Source organism: Barbus barbus (genome assembly GCF_936440315.1).
Source record: "Barbus barbus genome assembly, chromosome: 16".
Lineage (NCBI taxonomy): Eukaryota > Metazoa > Chordata > Actinopteri > Cypriniformes > Cyprinidae > Barbus > Barbus barbus.
The window spans coordinates 29,850,870-29,874,534 of NC_136744.1; the positions used below are offsets into that span (position 1 = coordinate 29,850,870).

Here is a 23,665-nt window from a genome sequence, read left to right on the forward strand (position 1 = left end):
TTTTCCTTCATTCAGGCCACCAGTGAGCTCTCAAAACACCCAAAGACGTCTCTGTTTCTCCATTTACTGGAACAGACACAGAATAATCACATTACATGGAGCAACTTCCACTCACATGAGCGAGTGAGTGAGTGAGTAAGAGGCCAGACGCAGGGAAACGTACTACAGCTGCTGCATCTACATGAGTGTGGCTGAGCCTTTTTGTGTGTTTTGTGAGGTTCATACATAGTAGTAGTATTATGGATGAATCTCATGAACTTGTCAAGGGTCATATTTCAATCAATCAAATCAATCAATCAAAAAATAAATAAATAGTATTCTTCATTCACTGTCATTATGATCATTTATTTATTGTTTATTATATTTAATTTTTCACTTTTGTGTTGCAACATGACATGTGATTATTATCCATAATAATATGAATTCCGATGAATCCAACAAAACCTGTCAAGATTTCTGAGAAAGGTCATATTTTAGCACAAAATTAAAAAAAATATATATATTACAAAATAAATATAGTAAATTATATTAATACTACTACTACTACTAATAATAATAATAATAATAACCATTATTATATATATTTTTTGCATTACTGTTAATGATCCATCATTTAAATGATAAAACACCTATACATCAGAAATCACAGGCATGTCTGGAATGTCTGATCTTCCCTGGATTTGCATTTGCAGACGACTGGTCACCTGACCCTTTTAACTGGTAACCGTGGGGGATGAGTGTTAATGGGGTCACAGGCTTGACAGCAGCTCTGACTGATCCTCCAGCTGTCAGATCACACACACGCGTCTGCGGGAGCCGCTTCACTAATCCACAGCTTCTACAAAAGCATTTCATATGGACAAAACCGGCAAAAAAAAAAAAAAAAACAGGTAACAATGGCTGCCTGAGATGCTTTGATCAATCCTTAAACTGCTGCACTGACATGCTTCATCACTTACAAACTCATCACTGAACTATTGAAATTATTAAGTTTTGGTTAATAATCATGGCAAAATATACAGCCACACAGGCTTGCAAAGTGGCAGAAATTTTCCAATAAATTTCTAGGAACTTTCCAAAGTTTCCAAAAATTCTGGAAAGTTAGAAGTTTTCCACCACTTTGCAAACCTACAACCGCACAAAATTAGTGAATCAACTTATTGTTAAAAATTAAGTGCCAAAACAAAAAACTTTAAACAATATTATTGTACTCTCAGAATAAAATTATTCTGAACATCAATTATCAAATTTATTTAATCCCAAATATGACGTCTCCTCTGTATGAATCTCAAAAATAACTGTCAAGAACACAACCAAGTCATCAGCCCAAAAACAAGAGAAAATGTGCACTTTTTTCAGCATTTTCTCTCATATGTTCTGCTCTCTGCATTATTCAGGAGATATTGTGTTAGAAATCATCAATCATCTATCAAAATGACTGTAAAATCATGTCTAGAGCTTATGTTAGTGACTCAGTTTCCTACAGACTCGACCTATTTCAACAGCTCTGTGCAAACAAAACACTTCCTAATTTTCGTATTCAGTGACCTCAGGTGACCCCTTATAATAAATATTCACTTGAAAAAGCTGTGGCTGTGCCTCAGATCACATACTATCTTGTCCTAAACGGATGAATCTCACAAAACCTGTCCAAGAACATACCAGATTATGCCTCAACACCCTGCCACTAAATAAATAAACAAACAATGTGCGAATCTCATGAAACCTATCAACAACTTTATTCAAAAATTAATTTAGGGGGAAAAACATTAAATAAATAAATGAAGTGGATGAATCTCACAAAACCAGTCAAGAATTTGACATATGTGACCCTGGACCACAAAACCAGTCTTAAGTGTCAGTTCTTCTGAAAGCTGAATAAATAAGCTTTCCATTGATGTATGGTTTGTTACAATCGGACAATATTTGGCCGAGATACAACTATTTGAAAATGTGGAATCTGAGGGTGCAAAAAAATATATATATATAAATTTGAGAAAATCTCCTTTAAAGTTGTCCAAATGAAGTTCTTAGCAATGCATATTACTAATCAAAAATAACGTTTTGATATATTTATGGTAAGAAACGTACAAAATATCTTCATGGAACATGATCTTTACTTAATATCCTAATGATTTTTGGCATAAAGGAAAAATCGATAATTTTGACCCATACAATGTATTTTTGGCTATTACTACAAATATACCCCAGCGACTTAAGACTGCTTTTGTGCTCCAGGGTCACATATTTCAACCCAAAATAAATAAATACAAACGAAGGTGAAAAAACACTGATAGAATTAGCATTTTTAGAGAAACTGATCCCTTAAAATATTCTAAAATATACCAAAATAGCAAGTCACAGACCACCAGCATCAGCCTAACACACGTTGATCTAGTGTCCACACACTTTGTTAGTAGTATCAAAGGTTTTCAAGGCAGGGTTATTGAAGGTGGCAGAGGTCATGACCTTCTGCAGGTTTCAGACACTCACCAGACAATCAGGGTCCCACTATCTGAATCAGAGCAGATGACAGCGAGAGGCTGGAAACACGGAACACAGGAGAAAAAGAGACAGACGGGATGAGACGAACAGAAGATGAACATGACAGGAAAACTAAAATTAAACAGAAGGACAGAGAAACAGGAAAGCAAGGAGGATGCAGCTCTAACTAGTTTAAGAGAGAGAGAAGTTCATGCAGAATCAAATCAAGGTTCAAGCTGACTGAACAAACAGATCATGGGATGCAAAGATCCTCTGCTCACAGGGATCTTTTACTGTCACGTATGTTGCACATACAGATTGTTGAACCAATCACCTGAGCTGTACATGTCATGTGACAAATCGCTCATGCAGGAAAATGAAGAACAAACACAGTCTCAAACGCTCACTGTAGTGACTATCTTGAGCTGCGACATCAAAAATAACAGACAGGAAAATGCACTTTTAACACTTCTAAGAGCCCTTCAAAACAAGTGCTTACATCTAGCAGCAGGTGCTGACTACTAAAGCTAGTCAGCCTAATCTAAAACCCCTGAGACAAATGATCTACAAAAATCAGAGCATTAAAATATACACCAATAAACCACAGGCTATGATTATGTAGTACGTGCAAATTTCATTCATACTACATAGAATATACAGTCATTTTTTACAGTTACAAAGCAAGATTCAAACCAAATGTAGTAGCTACTACACAGTATTTGGCTCTGGACACAGCACTAGTCTCATGACTGTAATGATTCAGACCCTGCTGCCCTTCTCAAGTCTTATTTACAGTGTTCTCCAAGAGGTCACAATGGATCAGAATTTCCCAAATTTCATGTGACCCAAGATCTGGGCTTCTAAATAAAGCGCTAATAGTCTCTCTGGATACACAAGGGGGGAAAAAACACCATTTACAGGAGCGGGTTGTGTTTCCTGTCAGCTGTTTGCCACTCTAGCGAACTCCACAAGACATGAACAGCTTATAACATGGATTTACTGTAGTAACACTAACTGCATCATGGTATTGTGGCAGAAATGTGGGGTATTTATATCAAATTTGTTATATTAATGTAGACATGTATCAAATATATTAAAGGAGTAATGGAATGTAATTACAGTATATTTGTGAATAAGCTATAGGCTAGCATTTGTGCATTTATAATAAATGTATTTAGACTACTGTTTTACATATAAATAGGCTTCCCAGAAACCATAGCTGCATTTTTACCACAGTATTGAGGTGCTATATGTGTGGTTTTAACTCTGGTTATCATGATGCAAATGTATGCTACTATGGAAGAACAATGGTTAATTTTAATAAAACTCAAACTGTCAGAAGTTAAATTTCACCATATAAAAAAAAGTAGGTTGTTGCAATTTTTACAGATGTTACTGATTTTGATAATGAACATAAATTTACATCTGCATCCCAACTCAAACTACTACTGTCAACTCAATGTCAAATGTGCATTTCTAAGAGACAAAAAATTATATTATTATTGCATATATATATATATATATATATACACACACAAATTATTTTAGGGCTGGACCAGAATATTCGATTATTCGTTCGGTGGGTTGGGTTGGCATTCGATATATATATATATATATATATATTTTTTTTTTTTTTTTTATGGGCGTGTATAAATATAATATGGGGGGTTTGGGGGGCTCAGATTACATGTGTACGTAGGGGGGGCCCATGAAAAAATGGTTGGGAACCACTGAATTAAAGCATACACTTGCACTTTGCATAAAGTTGTATTTTGATTTAAAAGCTTATGAACGAACCTAATCTGCTTCCACTTGGAGCAAATAAACATCTTTTTCATATACTCATACTTATCCGTTGCTTAAAATCATGTTTTGGAATCAGCCCATTTGCTTGTAACACATGTGCATTCAAAATTGGCCATGAAAAATCAAGATCGGTGCATCACTAACAAGAAATGCCGGGACAAGTGTGTGGCAAACAATTCAAGATGAGGTTTGATTGAAGCTTACAATTGTCAGTACGCTGCCGTACTAACAATTGTAATTGCACACACTATTGCACATACTACATTTGATGTTGAAGACTTCAAATGCACATGTTTTCTAAGAACAGACTTTTTGGTGTTTTTCTCAGTTCATTATCTGAGTTTGAGTCATTTTAACACTAGTTCATTAGTCGAGAGACTGCCCCAGATCATATGTTTTTATGAGCCTGGCAGGAAAACTGGGCAGCATCTAATTAACATGTTCTCACCCCATTCGCTTCCCATCGCTCTGACACGCATGCAGCACAGGAAGTCACACATGTTAGCGTCGGCACTGTAAACTTGAGCCGGTCGCAGAATAACTACGGTGGGTTTGCAGAAGTGTAATTTTCCTTCTGTTGCAAAAAAAGGTCAAAAAGCAGATCTTGTTTTTGCTTGCAGTGTTTTGTACGTGAACTCAGACTGTACAGATCTGATGTTGAGGATTAGATCAAAACATTACAAGAAAAGTTAAAGCTTGTGCAGCATGCAGAAAACAACTCAACCCTTAGATTGCATGTAGTTTCAAAGAAATGTAAACATCATATTTTTGCACTAAAAATTAGTATGTTCCATAGGGCTGCTCGATTATGACAATCATAATCATGACTTTCATCAATATTGAGATCAGGATTACTCGCTGACTTTGGAGAAATCATGCATTTATTGAAAAGTTATTTAAAAAAAAAAAAAAAAAAGTTCCTTGAGCTTTAGCACACATATATATATTTTTTTATTTTGTATTATATAAAATATATAAATAGATCATATAAAATCAATGTATGTGTGTGTGTGTATATATATATATATATATATATATATATATATATATATATATATATATACACACACACACACACACACAGGTCCTTTTCAAAAAATTAGCATATTGTGATAAAGTTCATTATTTTCTGTAATGTACTGATAAACATTAGACTTTCATATATTTTAGATTCATTACAACACAACGGAAGTAGTTCAAGCCTTTTATTGTTTTAATATTGATGATTTTGGCATACAGCTCACGAAAACCCAAAATTCCTAACTCAAAAAATTTGCATATTTCATCCGACCAATAAAAGAAAAGTGTTTTTAATACAAAAAAAGTCAACCTTCAAATAATTATGTTCATTTATGCACTCAATACTTGGTCGGGAATCCTTTTGCAGAAATGACTGCTTCAATGCGGCGTGGCATGGAGGCAATCAGCCTGTGGCACTGCTGAGGTGTTATGGAGGCCCAGGATGCTTCGATAGCGGCCTTAAGCTCGTCCAGAGTGTTGGGTCTTGTGTCTCTCAACTTTCTCTTCACAATATCCCACAGATTCTCTATGGGGTTCAGGTCAGGAGAGTTGGCAGGCCAATTGAGCACAGTAATACCATGGTCAGTAAACCATTTACCAGTGGTTTTGGCACTGTGAGCAGGTGCCAGGTCGTGCTGAAAAATGAAATCATCTCCATAAAGCTTTTCAGCAGATGGAAGCATGAAGTGCTCCAAAATCTCCTGATAGCTAGCTGCATTGACCCTGCCCTTGATAAAACACAGTGGACCAACACCAGCATCACTGACTGTGGGTACTTGACACTGGACTTCAGGCATTTTGGCATTTCCCTCTCCCCAGTCTTCCTCCAGACTCTGGCACCTTGATTTTCGAATGACATGCAAAATTAGCTTTCATCCGAAAAAAGTACTTGGACCACTGAGCAACAGTCCAGTGCTGCTTCTCTGTAGCCCAGGTCAGGCGCTTCTGCCGCTGTTTCTGGTTCAAAAGTGGCTTGACCTGGGGAATGCGGCACCTGTAGCCCATTTCCTGCACACGCCTGTACACGGTGGCTCTGGATGTTTCTACTCCAGACTCAGTCCACTGCTTCCGCAGGTCCCCCAAGGTCTGGAATCGGTCCTTCTCCACAATCTTCCTCAGGGTCCGGTCACCTCTTCTCGTTGTGCTGCGTTTTCTGCCACACTTTTTCCTTCCCACAGACTTCCCACTGAGGTGCCTTGATACAGCACTCTGGGAACAGCCTATTCGTTCAGAAATTTCTTTCTGTGTCTTACCCTCTTGCTTGAGGGTGTCAATGATGGCCTTCTGGACAGCAGTCAGGTCGGCAGTCTTACCCATGATTGCGGTTTTGAGTAATGAACCAGGCTGGGAGTTTTTAAAAGCCTCAGGAATCTTTTGCAGGTGTTTAGAGTTAATTAGTTGATTCAGATGATTAGGTTAATAGCTCGTTTAGAGAACCTTTTCATGATATGCTAATTTTTTGAGATAGGAATTGTGGGTTTTCATGAGCTGTATGCCAAAATCATCAATATTAAAACAATAAAAGGCTTGAACTACTTCAGTTGTGTTGTAATGAATCTAAAATATATGAAAGTCTAATGTTTATCAGTACATTACAGAAAATAATGAACTTTATCACAATATGCTAATTTTTTGAAAAGGACCTATATATATATATATATATATATAAACATCTGTTATAAGCTATTTCACATAACAGATGTTTATATATTCTCCACAAGACAAAATAAGAACTGAGTTTATAAGAATGACCCCATTTATAGTTAAACGGAATGAATCTTAATACTGTGTGTCATTTCGTGGATGATCCACGACTAGGGTTGGGAATCGAAAATCAATTACGATTCCAGAATCGGATACTTAAGGTCAGGAATCGGATACTTGTCAAATAAAAATTTCGATCCCGCCTATCGATTCCTATGTGCTTTTTTTTCTTCACCTGTGAGGACCCGAACTAGAAATCTGCCAAGACCTTGCTCGCTAATCTAAGTGCTCCAAAGTTTGGCTACAGTTGCGATCAGAAGCCAAAAAAGCTAAGTATAATATCTGTGATAATATAATATCTGTATATTGCAAGAGAGGTGTCACCACCAACATGACAAAGCACTTTAATTTAATAGATTGTTAAAGATCGCGAACACGATTCAAACACTAACGTGATTCTATTCCTAAATTACAATGATTCGTCCGTTTCATTCCTCAACCTTTGATGCGTGCGATCACTACGTTGTGATCACTTGGTTCGTCCGTGCAGCATACGATCACATCAGTGTGATTTTAACACTTAAATTTGCGTTCGCAGTTCACACTGACGTTGACCTAAAGAGAGCAGCTGTCATCTGTCATGAATGAAACGGCCTCACATTCTTTTCAACCACACAGTATCATTATTTCTGTGTTACAAACATTCAAATCACAGAAGTACTGGGATAAATGTTTATAGTTCAGATAGGGTTGTGACGGTGAGGAAATTTTCCCAACAACACTGGTAATACCGGTATCACCATGGTGGGGGGGTCGTTTGAGTTTTCCCTCTTTTCCTCACTTTCCTTCGGTTTTAAATATCCTTTAAGCGCCATGCGCGTTTTACTTTCACTTTCAAATTAGCGGCAATTCGGTGTCAGACAGTTGCTTGCTTTTAGTTCGTTTGAGTTTTCCATCTTTCCCTCACTTACCTTCACTTTTAAATAGCCTAGTTTGAAAATGCACCGTGCGCATTTTACTTTCACTTTTACATTTTCGGCAATTCGTCATAAAAATCAGTAAAGAATGAGGAACGAATCATTATGAAACGTAGAACGTTTATTAGCAAAACTAATAAAAAAGTTTGGAGGCACGGACAGCATACACCTTGATGTAAAATAATGAAAAATACACAGTTTAAATCAAATAAAAATCAGCAAATACTGTGGAACCAAATAAATGAGAAACAAATGTTTAAAAAAAAAAAAAAAAAAAATTTATATTATCATATAGATTAATGGCAGGAGTCAACAGGCTTTTCAAAATCCTAAATATTTTTAAAACAGGCGCTTTTACATTTCGTTTTGAAACGCTTCCGCCATGGTCTTGTCTTTTTCACCTCACTCTTTTCAGTCAGTTCGACTCACTCGCCTCGTGTGATAAATCTGACTTGTGATGCGTGACTATTTCTTCTGTTGAACATAATTTATTTTGAAGAATGTGGGAAACCAAACAGATGTGGGTTGCCAGTGACTTCCATAGTATTTTTTGCTACTATCAAATTCTATGTGGACCAGCAATTGTTTGGTTACATTCTTCAAAATATCTTCTTTTGTGTTCAGCACAAGAAAGAAATTAATACAGGTTTGGGACAACATGTGAGTAGGGTTGGGTATCGTTTGAATTTTATCGATTCCGATTCTTTTCGATTCCCAGTTTCAATTCCAATGTGATAAAATAATGATATCAAACATTTATCCTGTGTCTCTTTTTTGCAGACCATATTATTGCAGCTGAATACCATATACAAACATCACAGGCTACATAAAAACTGGACTTTAAGAGCTGTTTGTGTGCAAAACAAAACTGCATGATTCTGGATAAATTGAGCAGCAGTGCGAATGCAGATTTAAATGTTCTAATCCACTGCACGGACGAACCAAGGTCACACGCATCAAAGGTTGAGGAATGAAACAGACGAATCATTGTAATTTAGGAATAGAATCACGTGTTTGAATCATGTTCGCGATGTTTAACGATCTATTAAATTAATGTCATGTTGGTGGTGACACCTCTCTTGCAACGTTTAGCTATCACAGATATTATACTTGGCTTTTTTGGCTTCTGATCGTAAATGTAGCGAAACTTTGGAGCGTTTAGATTAGCGAGCAAGGTCCTGGCAGATCGCTAGGTCACACCGGTCCTCACAGATGAAGAAAAAAAAAGCGCATAGGAATCGACAGGCGAAATAGAAATTTTAATTTGACAACAAGTATCCGATTCCTGACCTTAAGTATACAATTCTGGAAACGGAATTGATTTTCGATTCCCAACCCTACATGTGAGTGAGCAAATAATGACAGAAATTTTAGGGTGAACTATCCCTTTAAATGACAATTGGTAGAAGGTTTACTATCCCTTTAAGACCTGTACGTGTCTAATATACAGGCACGCATCAGTTTTCTCAAACATTTATCAAACTCTTCATATTTTATCAAGGAAAATTGTTGCAATTATTATTATTATCGATTTATCGCCCAGCAATAAAACTGTAACTGAATGAATGAATATATATATATATATATATATATATATTCAATAAATTGGCTACGCAGCCCTAATATTCAGAGATCTGAGTTGCATAAATTTGCTTCTCAAGGTAGATAAATTTGTAAATTTGTTGCCCGTGATTTGTGCAGATGTGAGTCTGCCGTATGACCACGTTCTTACAGAGGATGACTGTTGTGTAATGTTTTTTCCGGGCATAATTGTGAGTGACTGATCTAATTTGGTCTTTGCTTTTATGATGAACATCATGAGGAGAATTTTGAGTTCCACATTCCTCCAGGAACTAGGATGAAGAACTGCAGAAGACTAAACAACCTAGAGATGCCAGCCAAACAAACATGTACACACATTTACATGCCTGTCAGATGATTTCAAAATAAAATCTGTACCACAATCGGTTCTTCTGACCACAAACTAACTCCCAGTAACAATACCTTGGCATAGCAACTTGTAAGAGCCAAAAATATTTGCAATTATGCAAGAAAATACAGTGAATTTGTTTTCAAAAATGTTAAAAAAATAAGTTAATTTGGACTATAGAACTACTTCGGCACACAAAATATGAAGTCATTTACATAAATTAAACATTGAGCTGTCAACGAGTCAATGACTTTTCTGAACAACAAGTTGACTAGTTAAAATGAGTCAAAGCAACCTCTAGTTGAAAAGAGCATCTATCACATCACAGCCAGCAGTAGAAACGTGACTCACCAGAGAGAAAGATGAATTATTCAAAGAGCCGAGTCCATTAACTAGTCTACTAAGCAAAATGTGCAATCTGGCGGCAAGTGGGGCGTTGGTGTAGAGAGGATCACGCTAGAGTTCACAAAAGCAGAAACGCAGGATGTTGAACCAAACGATTGCTTAAACTTGATTTAGAAATGGCAGTGGCAGATTTAAGGATGAGCTCACATATGTAGCACTGCAGATGTAGATTTAAACATCTCGAGCAGAGCAATACACAAACACAGAATTAGTTTTTTCATGAGTCATAACTGCTGGTTTTTCAGAGAATGATCTGATGATATCGATCAGTTGATGAAAATATTCAAAACCCATGTTTCTTATTAACTCTGAAGAACTGAGAGGCTGGTGGAGGTTCATTGCACGCCACACCACAGGACATGTGACCCAAAGTGAACCACAGGACGTTACCCATGTAAAGATCTGAAGTATTAACCAAACAGAATATCAGATTATCCATATAATCTCAAACCATTAATTCCAATCTGGATCAAAATTTGGTCCATCCTAAAATCACTCTTTGCAACAACATATAGGGGAGTACATTTTTTCTCCATTTCAATGAGAAAATTATATTTAATAAATCAACAATACCTAAGCAATTGAATTTGTTAAACATTAACTATTTAATATTTTTATTAGTTATATTTTTACAAAAATAGGGCCCTATGAAATGTTTTATTTTTTCAGAAATTTATATTTTTTCTGGATTTATGATTTAATACAGACTTATAAAAACAGTGAAATGAAGGCATAAAACAATATAAAATATTATTTCTTTAAGGTAATAGAATAAAACTTAATTCCTTTTATTTTCTGGCAAACAAAGCACTGCACAAAAGAGGTTTACTGTAATAAAACAAAGAAGAAAAAATCTGTGATATTCCTTAAATAAGGTTTTAATGATGTTATTATTATTATTATTATTATTATTGTTTGAGATATACATACAACTGTACAATAGCCAAGTTCAAGTTAAGCCAAACTTTTATTTTAACAGGTCGTTGTGAAGAACTTCAAGTTTCTGTGTGTATTCATATCTAAAGCTAGCTTGTCTTTTTTTAATATTCACAGAAATTAGTCCATACTTTTATTTGATAAACTGTACAGCTCTACTTTTCATTTATTTCTCCAAAATTTACCAAATACTGTGACATTCTGCAGATTCTTCACATTCATGATTGTTTTTGATATTATGGAAATCATAGGGGCCTATAATGTTGGCAGAATTCTCACGTTTGGGTGAACTGTTTATTTAAAGATCAATGGGAAGAGCGTATCTTGATGTTACTGGTGACATCTGATGGACAGACTTCACAGCGAGACCTGATTAAACTAGCAGATTTCTCAATCAAGGTACCGTGTCTGCACTTCAAGAGAAAATGCAACAATCTCAAGTAATCAAATGCTATTTCATCTGGATTCTTCACATAAACATTAGACAACCTCATGAAACCTTTCAACAACTACAAATGAAAAAAAAAATAAATTAAGGATCTACCTTACCCACACTCAACCGATGTCTTCAGTGAACAAATCTTGAGGAAAATAAAAACACTTCTGGGGTGTACAAAAGAATCGCTACTCACTCAGACATAAAAAGCAGCAAGAAACGAGAGCAGCGAGCATCCTGTCAGCGAACAACATCCCCCTTATCAAATCTAAAAACATCTCACGCAAGCCTCAACTGATTTAAAGCAACACTGACATGTTTGTTGAAAGTCTTCCAGTGAAACACCAGCCCATATAATGCAATGGAAAATGTGCGGTTTGTGTAACACATCAAGATAACGGCTGACCTTTTACTCCAGTGTTCGGTTTAACCAACCACATTTTCACGACATACTCAGCATTGTTCAAATCTGAACTTTCATATCTAAAGGCCCACTTACAGCAAGGACAATAACTATAAAGGTATAGCTAATTAAAACGATATTAGCTATAACTATAGTCATTCTATTTCTATGAGAACAAGGAACCTCAGCTATCACAATACACAAAATATCACTGAAATCACTTTCAGAATGATTCTTTTCTAGATGCCAATCAAAATCCATCTGACTTTAGAGAGCTTGAGCATTTAAAGTGGCAAATGACTACTTTTCTTTATTTATAATAAACAGAACGTTATATCGTTTGTTGGTATGGATGCTAATGTAGTTATCGCTCTTGGTGTGAATGGACTTTGACTCTAGAACTTCTCTCCATCTCATACAAAGGCTCAAACAGGTTCATTTTACTTCTGGCTCATCTATTACACTGGAAATGGAAGGTCAAACACATTGCATTATGGGATACAGTTTCCAGTTTGGCTGTTGTTTACTACACAAGCAAATGTATAGGGAGACCCAGTCGTCACACAGTGTTTACTAGTCACTGGCGATGAAAAGAACTGTCATAGCGGTGAAACCATATTGAAGGAAACTGAAAGTGTGAAGCGCACAGCTACAAACAGAAAAACACCCACAAGCTTACATAAATATCAAGACAAGGAGACCCTCTAACAGAGGTGTACAGTGTGACGAAGACAGAAATGTTGGGGTGGGGCTATATGGTTGTCCTATACTGTATCTATATACTATATGGTAGTGGTAGATTGCAGAAATTACACACTTTAAACCTCCAAATTTACAGTGCAAAGGTGGCACAGAAGCCACCTCTGAGCAGCATTAACTCTCTGGAGTCTGAGGGGGTTTTGGAGAACTTTTGATATGCCCAGACATTTGTGTTTTTTCTACATATTTATGACTAAAATCTGATTATTACACTGTAATCACCTACACTGGTCAAAAATATCTTTTCGATAATCGCCTTAAAAAATATCGCGATATCCGATTATATCGTCTACCTAAGCCCCACCTCCACCAGGCCCCGCCCCCGCTAAGAAAACATTGCCGACATGCACCATATTCAGTTTGGTCTTAATTATTGCCACGTTAAAGTTTGGTATTACTTTTCTTAGTTTGTGCTTAAATCTTATCAAATTTGTGTTTGAAATTAATTTTGTTTTGTGAGAAGAACTGTTGAGGAAAAATGATAGAACCCAATTTTAAGTTCATCATGGTGAAGTTGGACATTCTGGCGGTGATTGTAAGAATGATAAATGCATGTTGGTGTCATATAGTAATGTCTTGAATAAATATGCCTGTTTTCCGATGGTACTCTTTCTTTTTGGCATTAGACAAATTTCATGATGGTAAGTTTAATTTCCTTTATTAGAATAATTGTAGCGCTGTTTTTAAACTTGTAGCTATACGTTATTTGATATTTATCATGTATGACTAAAGTCATGCAGAGATTAAAAAGAATTCTGAGCAAAAACATTACGTTTTTTTTTTTTTTGGTAGCCTTGTTCGGAGGTCTCTTTTGGCCTGTTTTTAACAAAATAAAAATAACTGATTTATTTAGAACAAGGGGTAATTTTAAATTTTAGTTTTGTATTTTAGTTTTTATCATTTTTATTGTATTAATCAAAATACAACGCCCAAAATATAATATTCAGTGTTGGGCTGCCGAATCTCCGAACGCGTGCATGTTGAGCCTATAATGTCTTCATCCGTTTGCAACAAAACTTTATAGTTTTGTTGCAAATGAATTAAGAATTTATAGTGCTATATCTCCGCTTAATTAAACATAATTATACTGTATACACTGTTTAAAAAAATAGGGCACTGTGTGTGCTGTATGAATAGGCTGTGAAGGAATTTGCGTATTTTAATTATAACTGTCATGTGTGTGGTTTTTCATCATTATACAGTCCGTTAAAATAAATATTCAGAAACACATGCAGTGCCACTGTTTGTCCTTTTTTCTGGTTAACTTTGATTAAACTGGAGATCAAAATAGAATGGCCTTACCCTAAATAAGGATCAATTATACTGGAACACATCTCCAAAATAATCGCATACACAGATGCTCATTGTCTTTACAGTAGTCAGCGCCGAACAACAGGAAAATAAAATATAAACTGAGGTTACAAAAGTGATTCAGTCAAGATCAGTGAGGGATTTTCTTTTCTTTTGTTCTTTGATTAACATTAATGAGGGGCGGCAGCGACTGCTGTCAATGCACGGATCCAATACACCCTCTTTACGTTCACTTAAGACATAACCGATTATATTCATGGGATATTTGGATATAATTTTGTGTGTATTTGTCCATTCGAATGTGTAAGAATGCGAGAAAGAGAGCTCAGTCCAGTGTTTGCGTATATAAGAGGTGCGAGCTGTGTGTGTGTGTGTGTGTGTGTGCGCGTGCTCTGCGCAGAAAACAGCGCGCGAGTGCAGAAGTGAGTTCTATTTCGTCTTCTTGCAGTTGAATCTTTTGAAATCACAAAAAATGCACATACAGGAATCGAGAAGCAGAATCGAAATTTAATTTTATAACAAGTAATTTGATTCCTGACCTTACGCATCTGATCTTATCTCCAAAATTGGAATAGCTTTTCGATTCCCAACCCTCCTATTAAATTATTTCATTCTTGCATGCAAAAAGACCTGTATGGTGACTATGGGGCTGTGTAAAATATTTTTTGCAACCTACTAGGTTTATCATTTGTCATTTTTTTTCCTGATAATGTCGATAATCGTCTGTTACCTGACTGTTGACATCGACATTGCGATACTTACGAGACATCGTCGATATACGATTATATCGTCATATCGCCCAGCCCTACTATACACAAATAAAAGTAGACCCTTTGAAGTTTCAAACTATATCTTATTCTTATCTGTACAATCAGAAACGACAGAGTATTTTTAGTTCTTTTCACAGTCATCGAGAAAAAACGAGACAGACCGCACTGCTGCGGGCTTCGGCCCCGGAGGGGTAAACAGTCTGTGTCACAGACACCTAAACGCCACCTCTAAAGCGCTTCAGTGAAGTGTACATTCGGCACAGAGAGTCATCCTCGGATGTCTCATGTTCAAGTTCAGGATCCAGTAAGCATAAATTCTGTAGAAAAAAACTTCACACTTCAATCTGAAAATCTAGTTAAGCCTGGCTGACAGGCTTTAAACCATTTAATCTACTCAACCCAAACATCCAGAAGGGCTTTGACAGGTCAATCTGGATGTGTTTTTGCTTCTTTGGGCTAAACAACCCAACTAACGCAAAGTGAACTTTCATGAACATCCACCAACCCATCTATCAAAATAAATTACAAAAATCTGATCTCGGCCTAAATGCACTGGCAATCAGGACTGCTGATTTGCTGGTGCATCTTATAATAAAATTACACATGAATTCACAGTTAACTGTTAATCACATGCCAACCTAGCAAAGTACAGTGAGAATCAAACCAACAGTCAACATAATCTGAACTATTCCCGGCTGGCGCCCCACGACAGCTGACACACATAACACAAATATGATTAAGAAGTGTTTAAGCAGGCTATCTCTGTGTAATTATCAAAGTATTTATATCTATGCGTGTTCTGCAAATTTTTTCTTGTGGGGTGATTAAAAAAAAAAAAAAAAAAAAACTTAAATCATAGGAGGTAGCCTAAATATACACCTGACCATTGTAGTGCCATTGTGTTTTGGACACGTACCATGGTTAGGGATGGGCGATATGGGCTTAAAAATATATCACGATATTTCTGGTATTTATTGCAATAATGATATCAATGACAATAATTCAGGGAATCCAGTTTCTTTAGAGAAAGTATTATGTTTCCTATTTTTTACCCAAAATAGGGTGTTGTGAGCATTACTGAGTACACACATAATGTATTGACTATTTAATTCATACTGGAAGCCGGAGGGCGCCCTTGCGCAGAAACTCCACATATGCATTGCAGAAGTAATGCTACCTATGATGCTCCAGGAAATCCCTAATATGGACAAAGGTTAAGTTATTGCTGAAATTTGTTAACTTGAAGACAATAAACATACGATTGCACAAAATACATGGTTTATCTGTGTTCTTCAAGCAATCTTGGGTATTTTTGTATAAGGAAAGTATATTTATAATGCAATGCTAATCGACATAGCCTTTATCACTGTATATAATACTATCATTCTCTGTAATATGAAACCACGTCTGGTCACAAAAAGTAGTTATTTCAAACACTCAACTATGTTATTAAGTTAATTTGGAGAAAAAGCATGTCAATAAATGATATCTTTGTTGGACAACAGGTTTGTAAACAGGCTCATACACATGCAGAACTGTATCGCACACGTGCTACTGTAGTACAGTTATTCAGAACGATTTTTTTTTGTGCACAGTACAGCCCTAACCAAACCAGTTCCAGACAGTAGAAGGAGCTCCCCATCAAGGTTATTATAGTTTTGAATTTTTAAGTTTTATTTTAATATCGTTTTCAAATTTGCTATGAAATTCAGTTTAGTTTTTATTAGTTTCATTAATATGTGTTAGTTTAGTTTTTATTTCGTAAACACATTTTTATTTAGTTTTATATAATTTAGTTTCAGTTTTAATTAAAGTCAACAGATCACTTCCAGAGCGAAGGCCAAAGAAAGACTTAGCATAATTTTACTTGAGTGAGGCAAACGTTTAGTGACAAAATTAACCCATGCTGAGACTGATAGATGGTAAAAGTATACAAATATACACCAAAGGAAATAAGCCTTTTTACTAAATAAATCTACACAAGTTGTGCTTAATGTCATATCTAATGGTGTGTTGAGATATTTAATATGAAAATAAATGTAGCCTAATTTGGTTATATGTCTTTTTTCTTATTTAACCATAATCATGATATTGTAGCTGTCGTGTCTTGCACACTTTTCCGTGAACATCCGCGCATAAATCATAACTGGGACTAATGAAATTCAATAATAACGGCAATCGTAGGCCTATTTAAAGGCTCACATTTGAATATGTTATTTTCTTTATTTATAAAGAATTATAAGCGTGTGTATGATGTGATTTAGCCTATGCATATTTATTTGTTCGAAAGTTTGGCAGTGATCACAAGATGCTAGGGCAAGTTTTGTATTGTTTACAGAAAGGTGCGTTCTCATCTTTTTTTTCTGTTATGTTGCATGTCTGTTATTCTTCAAAGCACCAACTTGCCTAATGTAGGTTTGATTGCTTGTGTTACATGAGAAAATTAATAAGTTTGCCTTCCTGATGTTGTAGATTAATGCGGGTCCGGTTCGGGTCGCGACTCTCAGTCTTTATGTCAAACGGTTCTGGTCTGGTAGGCTACAGAAATAAATATATAGTGCTGCTGTGGGATAACGGGTCGGTGTTCTGTTAAGTACTGCTGGTGCACGTTTACCAAACCGGACCCGTGCAGGACTCTGCTTTAAACTGCTTTGCGTCAGAGATGCGCCATTTACAGGTATTTCCCTAAAACGCCACACAGCTCATATATTTTTCAGCCAAGAGGTGAGAACGTAATGATTACGAAAACGATTATTTATTCTTGTTAATTTTTATTTTATTTCAGTTAGTTTTTCAATAACTGTTGTTAGTTTTGTTTCGTTTTAGTTTCATTTTTATTTTATTTCAGTTTACAAAATTGTTTTTTCATCAATCGTTTTCGTCTTAGTTTTAGTTTTCGTTCACGAAAATAACCTTGCTCCTCATTTAGCGATAAACTCCTCCTCAATTTCACGTCCACCCACAACTATATGTCAACAACTAGACTTTATCGTTATTATCGCGGGAAGACAAATTTTTATTGTGGGGAGAATTTTTACTGGTATATCGCAAACGATAAGATATCGCCCATCGCTAACCATGGTTATACCATAGAATTCTTTTCAATTACCAGTGAACACCATGACAATCCATGGTAATTAATTATTCAGTACCATGGTTTATATCAAAGTACCCTGGTATTGGTACTATAAACTCATACAATTACTATACGAAGGCTGTCCAAGGACCGAGTTTGGACAGCCCTGCACTATACCATCGTACCATCACAACATTACTTTAAAAGGTAGTCCAGGGTGGTTGGTTGTAACTCAGGATTCAACTGGAAATTTTAAACCTACAGCTAAAAATCTAGTAAATCAGAAATAGTTCATTTGTTTGTCTAGTAACCCAAAACTAAATAGTACATCCACAGATCTAGAGCTAGTAAACCAGAACTAGTTAATCTGTTTGTCTAATACCGCTTAACAATCTAGTAAGTGTACAGATTTAGATCCAGTAAATCAGAACTAATAAAGCTGTCTAAATCTAGTAACTCAGAACACCCTATTAAATCTACAGGTCAAGAGCTAGTAAATCAGAACTAGTCAATTTGTTAGTCTAGTCATCTAAAACAAACTAGTAAATCTACAGATCTAGTAAATCAAATCTAATATTTTTTTTCTAGTAACCCAGATCTAAATCTACAGATTTAGTAACTCAGAACTGGTAAAATAGTAATAGTAATAATTGGACCAATCAGATATGAGCAAAGTGAATATGATTTATATAATTATAATATTATTATTACTCCATTACAAACAATTTAGTTTAACAATTATTATAAAGCATATATTTTAAATGAGTATTAATACATACAGATCATATGTAATATAAATAAGGGGTAGAATCAATAGATAACCCTTTAAAAATGGCTACATGTGACCTTACATGTTTGAGTCTCTATCGCTATATGTGGGGTAGTCATGGCCTAATGGATAGAGAGTTGGACTTGTAACCTGAAGGTTGTGGGTTTGAGTCTCAGGTCCGGCAGGGATTGTAGGTGGGGGGAGTGAATAACCAACACGCTCTCCAGCCTCAATACCACGACTGAGGGAAGACCCTTGAGCAAGGCACCGAACCCCCAACTGCTTCCCAGGCGCCGCAGCAATAGCTGCTCATTGCTCCGGGTGTGTGTTCACTACTGAGTGTACACTTGGATGGGTTAAATGCAGAGCACAAATTCTGAGTATGGGTCACCATACTTGGCCACACACCACTTCCCTTTCCCTTTATATAATCAACTACATAGAACTAACTTCCCAAGTTTCACTTGCGACTGCACTGATAGAGCAAAATATTTGCCTTAATTTGTCTTCTTTCATGGACAGGTACTTCAGTGGAAATGCGTTTAAATTCCTCATATTCTTTAATCTCTTAACCTTTAACAAAAGAGTTTTGAATCTCACTGGCTCTCTTACAAGAAGTGAATCTCACTGGCTGTGTGTTGTGATTGGCTGTTCGCTGCTGATGTCACACATTCATGTGCACGTGCTCCATTACCTCAGGATCAAGCCTGAGTTGACAGAGAAAGTTGATGATCAGCTTCATGGTACCAACAAAGCCAGATTGGAGAGGTTTGGTTTTGTCAACTCAAAACTTATCCTATAACTCTGAATTTGTTCATCTACCATCATGGTACAGGCCCCTGGTTGATCTAGTACAGGGGTGTCCAAACTCGATCCTGGAGGGCCTACATCTGTACACTTACTCGGGTGTTCTGGGTTATTAGACAAACAGATTAACTAGTTCTGGTTTAATAGATCTAGCTCTGTAGATTTATTTTCACCTCCTTGGTGTATGCCTAGTAAGAGCTTAATTAGCTGCTTCAGGTATTTAATTAGTGTTGGAGCTAAACTCTGCAGGACACCGGCCCTCCGTGTTTGGACAGCCCTGGGGCATGTTCCATAAAACAAGTTTACCAAATAAGCCAGGCTTCTTTCAGTTAGTCTGATTTATTTGGACCCAAATCAACTGACAATAAGTCAGACTAACTGAAATAAGCCTGGCTTATTTGGTAAACTTGTTTTATGGAACAGGCCCCTGGTCTAGTAACCAAAACCAGAACACCTTTGCAAACACACTGCTTTCAAACTTAAGGCTTTTCCCCAACTTCCAAGTAAATCTTTGACAAGCCCACATACAGACTTTGCTCATCGTCTACTTAGTAACTAAGTTAGTTCTCACGGCTCACCTGCAGATCGCGGCAGTCCGTGTAGTTCTCCCAGGCCCGGGACAGATCAGCCAGGTGTGAGCTGGCCATGTCCAGCTGACCGCCACCGGCTCCGGTTCATCCACAGCAGTGATCGAAGCTCTAAAATCCAGCGGTGAAATCCGAGCAGCGTGAGCGGGAACAGCACATCATTTCATTAGGTGTCCATCCGGATTAACGTTAGGAGACGTGAAGTCCGTTAAATCCGTTACTGCCGACAGAGATCAAACAGAACTTTTGAATTCACGGCTGGCGCGAATTGGGTTCTGCACTGGATCTGTTCGCATTCAAGTCAGTTTCCAGTCTGGCTGACGGTTGCGGTCAAGTTACAGTTGCAAGCAGACAAATGAAGCATTGATATTAGTGCACCGCTTCGCGTTGAACACAAGCTGGGGCTTATATTAGCATCGGCGTCAACATTAGTGTGAATGAACCAGTCAAAAAGCATTAACGTTAACTAGGGGGAAATAAAAAAGGTTCGTGTTTGCGTGTATCTGGATCATTTCACGCAACAGCAGACGCAGAATCTCCTGCAGCACAGCTTAGGCTAACACTCATTGCTTTAGTTATGTCAAATATGAGGTAGAACGAATGCCAACCAGCCATGTTTAATCATCATGTCAATATTATACGTCCGAGGTCTAAAAACAATTATAATTCACGTACCTCGTCTCCGGTCTCCTTATAACATATACACAAGCAATTGAGAAAAAAAGACATGCAAAACAGTACAGGAAATAACGCCCACAAAACAGAATCCTAAGCGGCTATTGGTTGAGTAGACTGTCGATCATACCAGTGGCCACTGAGGGCGCTCTCTTTCGACAGTCGTTCGGATGACGTCAATCGTGCCCCCCCCCCCCCCCCCCGTTAGGGCGGGACTTAGGCGCTAACGTTGTTATTCCTGCTGTGGGCGGGGCTACGTGATGACGCCACAGTGCTCCAGTCACATTAAAGAATAATGAGTCTATTTCTGTGTCTTATTGGAATATTCCCTGGAAGAAAGTTTGCTCATTACCTCACAAATATTTAATTTCTAACAAAATGAGATAAATTGCATTTAAGTTTCATAGAATAGTGCTCTCTTAAAAGACATTAACACCGACTGTTCTTTCTGTTTAGAAAACAATGAAACTTGTTTATATTTATTCTGGAATTGCTCCCACACAACATCATTTTGGTGAGACATTCTTGACTTTATCAAATGTTATGTGAATCATAATTTTGAGTTTACTTACATTTACATAGAAATGTCATTTTTGGCTTTCACGAATGTGAAAAAGTGATGCTTATTTTCCTGTTAGCTAAATATCATATTCATAAATGTGCATTTCTGAAATGCAACCCTGTTTTTATAAGATTCAAACTTGAAATGGATATGTATTTTGAATCTCTTGTTTCTTAGTGTCTCCATGTGATAAGACCTCTCTCAAGAATATCGACAAAATGTTATTTAATTTCATATATTAAAAAATCTGTGGTTCTAAATACATATGAAAATGGTGGTTTTAATATGTTAGATTTATGTACGTTTAATAATACGCTTAAAATCAATTGGGCCAAACATTCAATTAAAAATCCAACCTCTATCTGGAACTTTATTCCACATGACATTTTCTCCAAATTTGGTGGATTTAATGTTTTATTACTTTGTAATTATAATGTAGAAAAATGACCAGCGAAGTTATCTAATTTCCATAAGCAGGTCCTTCTCGCCTGGGCTGTATTATACAAGCACAACTTTTCTCCTCATAAATATTTGATCCGGAACAACTCTTCTTCTAATAAATCAATACGTTTGTTATTCCTTAATGATTTTGTATCAATTCCAAATGTTGCGGTTTATTGGAATTCTTTTGTCTCTGAAAAGTTTGGTTGATTCTAAATAGATACTTAATTACTAATAAGATAAAAGACGTTTCCTTTCGAATTATCCATCGTATATATCCTGTTAATACTTTCTTAAAGAAATATAAAAAGATATTGATACAAACTGCTCTTTTTGCAAACAGCACCCAGAGACTTTGTGGAAAAACCTATCCTTATTATTGAGAATATTGATAAAGATTTGACTTTACTTTGGGAAAATGTTTTGTTTGGTTTTGTTAGTTCAAAAAAAGTGCATTTACAGAAAAATAAATTGTACTTAATCTCCTTATTTTGTTAACAAAATCTTATATACATAAATGTACATTTTCATGTCAGAAGCCATTGTTTTATGTATTGTTTGCTGACATGCAGCACTTCTTTCAGACTATTTCTAATTATTGTAATAAGATTTAAAAACTGTTGACATTTGTAAACTGTTTAATAATTTCCTTTGAATGCAATGTATTTTATTTTATACCCCTGTCTAGTCATTTATTTTTGTTATAACTTTTTTATTATTATTATTATTTAATTTTCTTTTATTATTATTATTTAGTATTTTTGTACTGTAACTGCTTTTTATTGTTTGACAATGTTCATAATAAAAAAAAGGCTAAATAAATAAATAATAATAATAATATTCGCTTCTGTTTTTGTGTTGTTTTAGACTCATTCGACACACAATCCTCTTTAATGTGGGAATAAGAGGATGTTTGTGGGACTGTTTTTAAAGCCCACAGCAGGAAATGATTCAGACAGATTTTGAGCCTGACCGCTGATCTCTGATCAGATTTGAGCCACTGTTGCACGATGACACCATTCTTTTGTACAGATTCATTCATTATTAAAGTGCTAGAGTCAGCCAACATTTTCTTGTATTAAACATCAAATATAATACAAATATTAACATACTATATACATCTATATATATATACTAGTGCTGTCAAACGAGTAATCGTGATTAATTTTTGTTGTATGTATGCTGTGTATATTTATTATGTATAAATAAATACACACACATGCATGTACATATTTCAGAAAAATTTTATGTTTTAAAATAAATATATTTATTTATAAAATAAATTATATGAACATAAATATAAATATGTAAATACATGTAAATATTTTCAAAATATATACAGTATGTGTGTGTATTTATATATACATACTAAATATGTACAGAACACACAGATATATTATGCAAACAAAACCCGTTTATTTTGTATGTGATTAATCACGATTAATCGTTTGACAGCACTAATATATACACAAGTAACACACTGAATAAAATGATAAACAGACTAAAATAATACTGTATAAACAGTATTTACTGCACACCTCTATTTTTAATATTTTATATGACTTGCACATTTAAGTCATAATCCTGTTTTGTTCTGTAATATTTCTTGTCCAGTTGTTGTATTTTGTTTCATTGCCTAAAATATATATTTATTTTTCATTGCCCCTTTTTTATTTTAGCTATTATTTGAATGTACCTCATACTATAAAACACACATTAACTATCTATAACATAAATGTATAATATTATGAAATGTATTTGTATAAGATATAAAATAATTTTTTCAAGGTACCCATATTTAATAATT

General features: G+C 35.7%; 1 protein-coding gene across 2 annotated transcripts in view; it reads right to left on the bottom strand.

The window, feature by feature from the left end:
* Positions 1-20,909, bottom strand: part of lyst (lysosomal trafficking regulator) — a 114,910-nt gene extending 94,001 nt beyond the window's left edge. Inside the window, exons 1-2 of one of the 2 annotated variants that reach the window (XM_079437646.1) lie at positions 20,856-20,909; positions 20,172-20,400 (exon numbers count right to left, since the gene is read on the bottom strand). In XM_079437646.1, the coding sequence (XP_079293772.1) occupies positions 20,172-20,240 (69 nt within the window). In that variant the 5' untranslated portion in view covers positions 20,241-20,400; positions 20,856-20,909. Of the gene's footprint in view, positions 1-11,811; positions 11,969-20,171; positions 20,401-20,855 lie in introns of those variants that run through there. The other variant, XM_079437647.1, reaches the window with a different exon arrangement.
* Between the last annotated feature and the right edge of the window lie 2,756 nt (positions 20,910-23,665).